Source organism: Zingiber officinale, chromosome 2A (genome assembly GCF_018446385.1).
Source record: "Zingiber officinale cultivar Zhangliang chromosome 2A, Zo_v1.1, whole genome shotgun sequence".
In the NCBI taxonomy this organism is placed as follows: Eukaryota; Viridiplantae; Streptophyta; class Magnoliopsida; order Zingiberales; family Zingiberaceae; genus Zingiber; species Zingiber officinale.
Genome location: NC_055988.1, coordinates 142,185,294 through 142,194,054, shown reverse-complemented (window position 1 = coordinate 142,194,054; position 8,761 = coordinate 142,185,294). Strand labels below are relative to the sequence as shown.

General features: G+C 38.7%; 1 protein-coding gene across 1 annotated transcript; it reads left to right on the top strand.

Moving 5' to 3' along the window:
* Positions 1-4,577: 4,577 nt before the first annotated feature.
* LOC122042468 (serine/threonine receptor-like kinase NFP) lies at positions 4,578-7,937 on the top strand. The gene is made up of 3 exons (XM_042602615.1): positions 4,578-5,741; positions 6,979-7,323; positions 7,436-7,937. The coding sequence occupies exons 1-3, from the start codon at positions 4,632-4,634 to the stop codon at positions 7,844-7,846; spliced, it is 1,866 nt and encodes a 621-aa protein (XP_042458549.1). The 5' UTR covers positions 4,578-4,631; the 3' UTR covers positions 7,847-7,937.
* Positions 7,938-8,761: the final 824 nt, after the last annotated feature.

Here is an 8,761-nt window from a genome sequence, read left to right as displayed (position 1 = left end):
GCCACCGCCACCGGATCTAGCTGTCGCATCCATCTTGCTCCTAGTTCCGCTGCGCCTCTGGTCCTTAGAAGGTTCCACGCTTTGCAAGATTCGATCCGCGACATAAATAGAATTTTACATTTTTGATCCTATATTCCATAAAAGGAATGTACATGTATCTAGATCAAAAATAAAATCCTAATAAAACTAAATACTCCGTATTTTATAATACAATCATGCACACACATATAAATGCCCTTGACATGTCCAAGGGTCCAATCACACACATAATAACTAAAAGCCATAATAGTTGGATCCTGCATCCACAAAGTTAGCACATCCTACTATTATCCTGCCTAAATTATGTATGACATGTGCATAATTAAACTAATACCAAATACACAGAGGCAAAACCCTAGCTCTGATACCAATTGTTGGTTGCTACTCGGAAAACCTAGAGGTTCCACTGTACAAAAATTTTGTACAAAGGTCTGAACCTTTTCCTAGCTACCATGTGTTCTTTTAAATTAAATTTTGGATCGCCTGCGGAACTTAACACGTTTGATCCAAAACTTAATCTATTCGTTCTTTTAGGTTTTGACTTGGGTCTCCTGCGGAACTTAACACGTTCGACCCAAATCACCTTAAGTTATTAATTCCATTAAATATTAATTTCCATAATTGGTTCCCAGTACTGACGTGGCGAGGCACATGGCCTTCTTGGATATGGGAGCAACCACCACCGACTAGACAAAACCTTTTATGGAAAGCTAATATTTAATTTCCTAAAATAACTTTAGGTTAACCGAAAAGAACAATCAAATCACAAGGGAAAAAAACAAAAGAACACTATATCGAAAACAAATTCGAAACTCTAGAATCGTATGCCTCTTGTATTTAGTATTATTTCCAAAAATAACTAGTATGATGCGGAAACAAAAATTACTAGTTATACCTTTTAGAAAGACCTCTTGATCTTCTACCGTATTCCTCTTCTAACCTCGGACGTTGTGTGGGCAACGATCTTCCGAGATGAGAACCACCAAGCACCTTCTTCTTCCTTACAAGTTTCGGCCATCAAAACTTCTCCTAGGATGAAGAGGTTCGGCCACCACCACCATGCTCCAAGGGATGCTAGAAAAGAGGCTTCTCCTTCTTCTCCTTCTTAGATCCGGCCACCAAAGCTATCTCCACCATGAGAAGGTTTCGGCCACACAAAGGAGAGGAGAGGAAAGAAAGGGCCGGCCACACCCAAGGAGAAAAGAGAGGAAAAATAGAATAGAGTCGTTAGCATTGAAGCCTCCTCTACCCCCTCTTTTATAATCCTTGATCTTGGCAAATAAGGAAAATTTAATAAAAACTTCCTTAATTCTTTTTCCATTGAAAAGGAAAATTTATTTAATTAAAATAATTTTCTCTTTTCAAATTATAATGGCCGGCCACTCTTCTCCCCAAAACAATGAGAGTTTTAATTAAAACAAAAATTAAAACTTCCTAATTTGTTTCTAGAAATTTATAAAAATTTCTCCAATAATTTTAATCCCTTCATGATTGGTTAATAAAATAGAAATTTTATAAATTAAAATCTTTCTTTTAAACATGTGGATAATTTCCAAAAAGGAAAGTTATCTCTAAAAATTAAAATCTCCTTTCAATGTACAAATAAGGAAAGATATTAAATCTTTTCTTAATCTTTTGTAGAAACTAATAAAAGAGAATTTTTAATTTTTAAACTTTCTTTTAAATCATGAATATAATTAAAAGGAAAGTTTTTACCAAAATTAAAATCAACCTTTTAATCTACAAATAAGGAAAGAAATTTTAACTCTTCTCTTAATCTTTTGTAGAATCTTATAAAAGGAAGGATTTAAATTTTTAAACTCTCTTTTAAATTATATTATCCACATAAGAAAAATTTTAAAATTAAAATTCCTTTTTATTTTAATAGGGCCGGCCACATGAATTCACCCATGAACATACTCATGGCCGGCCCTAGCTTGGTCTCCAAGCTAGCTTGGCCGGCCCCTATAGGATGGGTAAGAAGGTGGGTATAGGTGGGTATAGTACTCTATAATTAAGAGGCTACGATAGAGACCGAGAGGAGGAATTGGTTTTGGTCTCCCGATGAAATTAAGCATCCCGTGTTCGCCCCGAACACACAACTTAATTTCATCAATAATAATTCATTCCACTAAAGAACTATTATTGAACTACCGCACCAATCCCAAATTACATTTTGGGCTCCTTCTTATTATGAGTGTGTTAGTCTCCCTGTGTTTAAGATAACAAATGTCCACTAATTAAGTAAGTTACTGACAACTCACTTAATTAATATCTAGCTCCAAGAGTAGTACCACTCAACTTCATCATGTCGGACTAAGTCCACCGCAGGTTTAACATGACAATCCTTATGAGCTCCTCTTGGGGACATTCTCAACCTAGATCACTAGGACACAGTTTCCTTCTATAATCAACAACACACACTATAAGTGATACATTTCCCAACTTATCGGGCTTATTGATTCATCGAACTAAATCTCACCCATTGATAAATTAAAGAAATAAATATCAAATATATGTGCTTGTTATTATATTAGGATTAAGAGCACACACTTCCATAATAACTGAGGTCTTTCTTTCTTTATAAAGTCAGTATAAAAGAAACGACCTCTAATGGTCCTACTCAATACACTCTAAGTGTACTAGTGTAATTATATAGTTAAGATAAACTAATACCTAATTACACTACGACCTTCCAATGGTTTGTTCCTTTCCATTATGGTCGTGAGCTACTGTTTATAATTTATAAGGTACTGATAACATGATCCTCTGTGTGTGACACCACACACCATGTTATCTACAATATAAATTAATTGAACAACTACATTTATCATAAATGTAGACATTTGACCAATGTGATTCTTATTTCTAGATAAATATTTATACCAAAAGCTAGGCTTTTAGTATACACTCTAACAGTGTCAAAGTCGTCTTTTCGTCAACAGCGCCACTTTCGTCGGCCTCTATCTGACTTAGATTTTAAACAGAATCATTGAGCTATTTTATGAAGCAATTTGTAGGCATGATTGTTGTTTATCCCCTCTGTCAGCCAGAGATGGCAACTGTTGTAGCTCAGACTGCAACATCCTTTGGTTAACCTTTAGCATTACCAAGGTCGAAAACCTCAATGTCTCCCGACAACCCTTAAGAACTCAGTTATCGTACTCAAGCTAAGTTGCCACCTCAATGCTCCAAGTTTTACCACTTAAGCTACAATTGCACTTAATGCGGAGATAAGAGTTTACATGGAATAGGGCAATAGCCACGGTGTAATTTAAAGTCAAAGAGGTCAACACCAGGGTTCAAACAAGACTAGTCTGAGAAAGAGTGACTACATCAGCCAACCAAAATGATGATGCCCGGTCGGCATGAAATCAATCCAAGCGAACCACCTGTCCGGTCTGATAGGGCAGTGGTATCATTCACGCGAAATAATAAAGGAGAAGACTAAAGGTCTTGAGGAAGAGAAAGCAAAGCAGAACACTCCATCTGTCATTAAATACACAGAAGCCAAGACAAAGATGTCTTCTGTAGATAATTAATATCATTAAACAGGAGAAGATGGAAGATCACTAAGAAAGGTATAAAAGGGCATGCCAAGTATGAGGAAAAGACAAGAAAAATAAGTCACGGTCTTTACCATTTTCCATTTTCCTTCCTCTGTTTCTAACTTGAGCGTCGGAGGACTAACGTCAGGGACCCGTCCATGGTTTTGATTTTATTTTACAGAGAGAAGCGAGGTCATCATCCAGTCAGCGAAACTGTCACCTCTCCGACTTTCCAACTTCACGTTTTCGGACATCAACACTAATATTAATTAATTCATATGACTTAATTGGTTCTCCAACTCATCTAGTTTAACGACATCAACATAAGAACAACTTGTTTGAGCTAATTAATCTATCCAACTTGTTTGAGCTAAGAATAACTCACTTGCTTGGCTTGACTTGGCTTATGCTTGTATAGTCATTAGGGCCCTTGAAGTATGATTGACCTTTTGGTTGCTTATGCTATTGGACCAAATGAATCCACTCTTCCTCATTCTTTTACCCTACCTTCTTTTTTTCCTTGTAATCTATCTAATTCTGCTTCTTCAAATGGCTTTTTAATCTATCTAATTCTCAAACCTGAGATCATTTAACGAGTAGGAAGTACCAAAAGTTTAATGTCTAATTTCCTTCCACAATGATCCCTGAAACCCTGTTAGCATTGTAAGAGTCCCATCAATGTCACTTGCAAATTTTCCAAACCACGTCACGAATGACGATCTGGACCCAAGTAAACAGTGCCCGATCAAATATCTTATATATTCACTCTGATGCCTTTGATAAATATATATATTTTTTAAAGTGATGCCTTTCGACAAGTCCACCGGCTTTACTAGTTTTTAAATGACGGATCAATGTCCTATTATCAGGTTATTTTTTGTTAACCCATCACCAAACAATATACAAACCTAATTCTTTAAGAATAATTAAATGTTGAAATTCTATTAATAATTTTTAATATTTATTTATTTAGTATCTTGTTTAGGGTGCAGAGTTAGTTCTTAACCTGCGAGGAACACAACTCAGCAGGGCAGACAATTAACGATGAGTTTTTCCTTCTTCCTCCTTCTCGCACTTGACCTTCTTCTCCAATCCGTTGACGGTCAAACGCCGCCCCTCTCCGACGGCGTCCCCTGCGCCGCCAACCGCAGCATCTACCCGTGCTCAGCCTACCCGCTCTACCGCGCCGCCGCTGACCAGCTCCCTGCCCTCGACCTCGCGTCCGTCGGCGACCTCTTCGGCGCCAGCCGCCTCTCCGTCGCCCGCTCCAACAACCTCTCGGCCACCGGCGCCGCCCTCCGCCCATACCAACCCCTTCTCGTCCCGTTGACCTGCTCCTGCAATTCCAACCGCTCCTCCGCTGCCATCCCCTACCAGATCGCGGCCGGCGACACCTTTTACCAGGTCTCCACCTTCAAGTTCGGCAACCTCACCTCCTACCCCGCCGTCGAGCTGGACAACCCGACGCTCATCCCAACGAATCTCTCTATCGGAGTCACCGCCGTTTTCCCCATCTTCTGCCGCTGCCTCGACATCAACATGCCCCGGCGGCCGCTAGGCCTCGTCACGTACGTGCTCCAGCCGTCCGACACCTACGCTTCGGTGGCTGCGAGCTTTGCGACCGACGTACCGACTTTGATCGCTCTGAATGGTCCCCAAAACGGCACCTTTTCGGTAATATTTGTGCCTCTGTATCAAATACCACCGCCCCTGCTTCTCTCCGACTCCTCGCCTGCTCCGTCGTCTTCTCCGGACGTGGAAAATGACAGAGACGGAGTGATCACAGGGCTAGCAATCGGATTGGGCATCACTGGATTTCTTCTTCTGCTATCCGTAATATCGCTTTGGATTTCGACATCGAAAGATGGAAAAAGTAGTTCCAGTAATAATGAATTGGCATCGGCGACGAATAACGCTGGCAAAATGGAGTTCGCCGTGAGATCGTCGGAGGAGGATAAGCTGATCGGCGAGATCTCGGAGTGGTTGGATAAGTACAAGGTGTACTCGATCGAGGAGTTGAAGCGATCGACGTGCGATTTCGGGCCGAGCTGCCGCGTCAAGGGGTCGGTGTACAAGGGAATCATGCACGGCGAAGCGTTTGCTATCAAGAAGATGAAGTGGAACGCCAGCGACGAGCTCAAGATTCTGCAGAAGGTAATTACTCTCTGTTCTGTCTTCTATTATTTGCATTTCTTCTATTATTTGCATTTTTAATATTTATTTCTATTTAGTTTTAAATCAATTAGTCCACATAATCTATAGAAAGACTTAGTACCAAATGGAAAGAGATTCATTCAATTTCTAGCCATTGTCTAGAGAGAACATTTAAAATTGAGTAATTTTTAAACGGCACATCTCACTTTTAAATTTATCACAAGATATATTTATTTCTCATTTTAGTCCTCCGGTTAATCATTTGATACTGATTTTAAAAAATAATACTATTTTCAAATATATATAGTGTTACATTTTGAAAATCAACATCATTTTGGTATTTATTTTCAAGAACAACACTTGTGATGCTTATTTTAAAATTTATACATCATTTGGTATTTATTTTTAAAAATCAATACCATAATAGTGTGAATTTTTGAAAATTAAGACTACAATATTGTTGTTCTTAGAATCAACGCTACACTCGGATGAGTTATTGAAAATTAACACTGTAATTATTAATAGGAGGAATAAAATGGAAAAATAAATGCATCTTTTAGAAAATTTAAAAGTTAGGTAGGCTATTTTTAAAAGTTCACAACTTTAAGTATGACTTTTTGATAATTGACCCAAAGGAGTACTTGAAGTTGCAAAAATTTTAAAATCAACTAACAAATTTATATAATAAAAAATTAATAATTAATCAAACAAATTTAAAATATAAAAATTTTAAATAGCTAACTTGAATCGAGAGTTCGATAATATCTAAATGACTAAACTTAAGTTCATAAAAAAAAATCAAGTCAAATTTAAATAATCATTTTAATAGCTCAATTTATTTTAGACTCGATTCGACTTGACTTGACTTATTTATAATCTAACTATGATATTAATTTCAAATAAGAGTACCATTACAGTGTTAATTTTTAAATACAATACTACTCTGTTGATGAATTTTGAAAATCAACACCATCATTATTGTGGTGTTATTTTCAAGAACAATATTATTGTGGTACTGATCTAGGATTTATGCAATATTATTTTTTATTGATTTTTGAAAATCAATACTATAAGGATGGTGTTCATGAAAATTAACAAGGGAGGGGGAAGGAATAAAATGAAAAATATTTTGAGAATTTCATAATTGTAAATTTTAAATGCGAGCGTTCGATTTTCGCTGACAAAAATGGATGCCTAGCCACTGAATTAATTGAGCACTCCGATGATTCCAAAAAAGGTGAACCACATCAACCTGGTGAAGCTAGAGGGGTTCTGCATAGACGACAGCAGCGGCGGCGGGTGCTACCTGGTGTACGAGTACTTGGAAAATGGCTCCCTGGACCGGTGGCTGCGCGAGCCAGGCCTGGCCCGAAAGCTGGACTGGCGAGTCCGAGTCCGGATCGCGCTAGACCTGGCCAACGGCCTGCAGTACATCCACGAGCACACTTGGCCGCGCGTGGTCCACAAGGACGTCCAGACCAGCAACGTGCTCCTCGACCACCGCCTCCGTGCCAAGGTCGCCAACTTCGGCCTGGCCCGCGCCGGCTTCAATGCCATCACCACCCACATCGTTGGCACGCAGGTAGAGCCAACAATGGATAAAAACGCATTTAAAATTATGAAAATGTTCAAAAGTACATTTAATTTTTTAGATTTCTCAAAGAATATATTTATTTCTTATATATATCTCACAGGGATATGTCGCGCCGGAGTACTTGGCGGATGGCCTCGTCACCACCAAGATGGACGTGTTCGCGTACGGGGTGGTGCTGTTGGAGTTGGTGTCGGGGAGGGAGGCGGCCGGGGCGGGCGGGCGGGCGCTGTGGGCGGAGGCTGAGCGAACGGTTTTCGGCAGAGGGAAGGAGGCGGTGGCGTCATGGATGGACTCGGCATTGGCGACAAGTACGTGCGCATTGGATAGCGTGGTGGCGGTGGTGGACTTGGCGAGGGAGTGCCTGCGGAAGAATCCAACGAGGAGGCCGAGCATGGTCGAGGTGGCTTACACTTTGTCCAAGGCGGAAGAGCCTTTTGCCTTTGCCGATGACTCTGCGGAGAACCTCTCCGTCGACGAGAGCAGCAGTAATCTCCATAAAATAGGAAGGTGAGATTGAAAATTTAAATAAATACTTATTTTAGTGTTGGAATTGTAATATAAGGATAAATAATTAATACTTGGTGATTAACTGTTAAAACTGAGATGGTTGAGATCAGAGAGTTCTATATAGTTAAATTTCTCCCCAGGACGAAAAAAATCTTTGATATAAAAAAAAGAGTATAATCAGGGACTAATCTAGAAATTAAAGGTGATATAAAAATCTTTGATATGAAGGGATGGACTAAAACACTAGAATAAAATGAATAAAGAGAAAGAAAAAAAAAGAAGAAAGAATACATCAATTCTTTGGGATTGGGCTAGAGCTCAGAACAGCCCTATCTTAAATTCGTCTAGCTTATAATGAATTGTTAGTTGCTGCCTCTTGATCAACCATTGCCCAAGTCTTTCAATTTGCCAATCAGTAATTCATGACATTGTCAAATTAAGGATTTCGTAAACACATTAGTAATATGTAAAGTTATGGAAATATGTAAAAGAGAAATGACACGGCGACTTCTAAAATATAGTGACAATCTATCTTAATATATTTGGAGTGCTCTTGATAGACTATATTAGTAACAATTTGAATAATACTTATATTATCAACACGGAGAAGAGTAAGTTTAGATTGAAAAAATCTAAGCTCAAATAACACTCTCCTAAGCTAAGTAATCTCAAAGCATACAACAAATATAGCACGATATTTAGATTCATTAATGGAAGACTTGGAGACCCAATCTTAATTTTTAGTGTTCCATGATTCTTAAGAATCTCCAAGAGACGTACACCAACTTGTAATAGAGTGACGAGTGTTTAGACAATCTGGCTAAATAGCATCGCTAAAAGCATTAAGACACATAGAAGATTCAGTAAAAAAGAATAAACCATCATATGAAGTACTTTAAAAATAACTTATGATGCGATG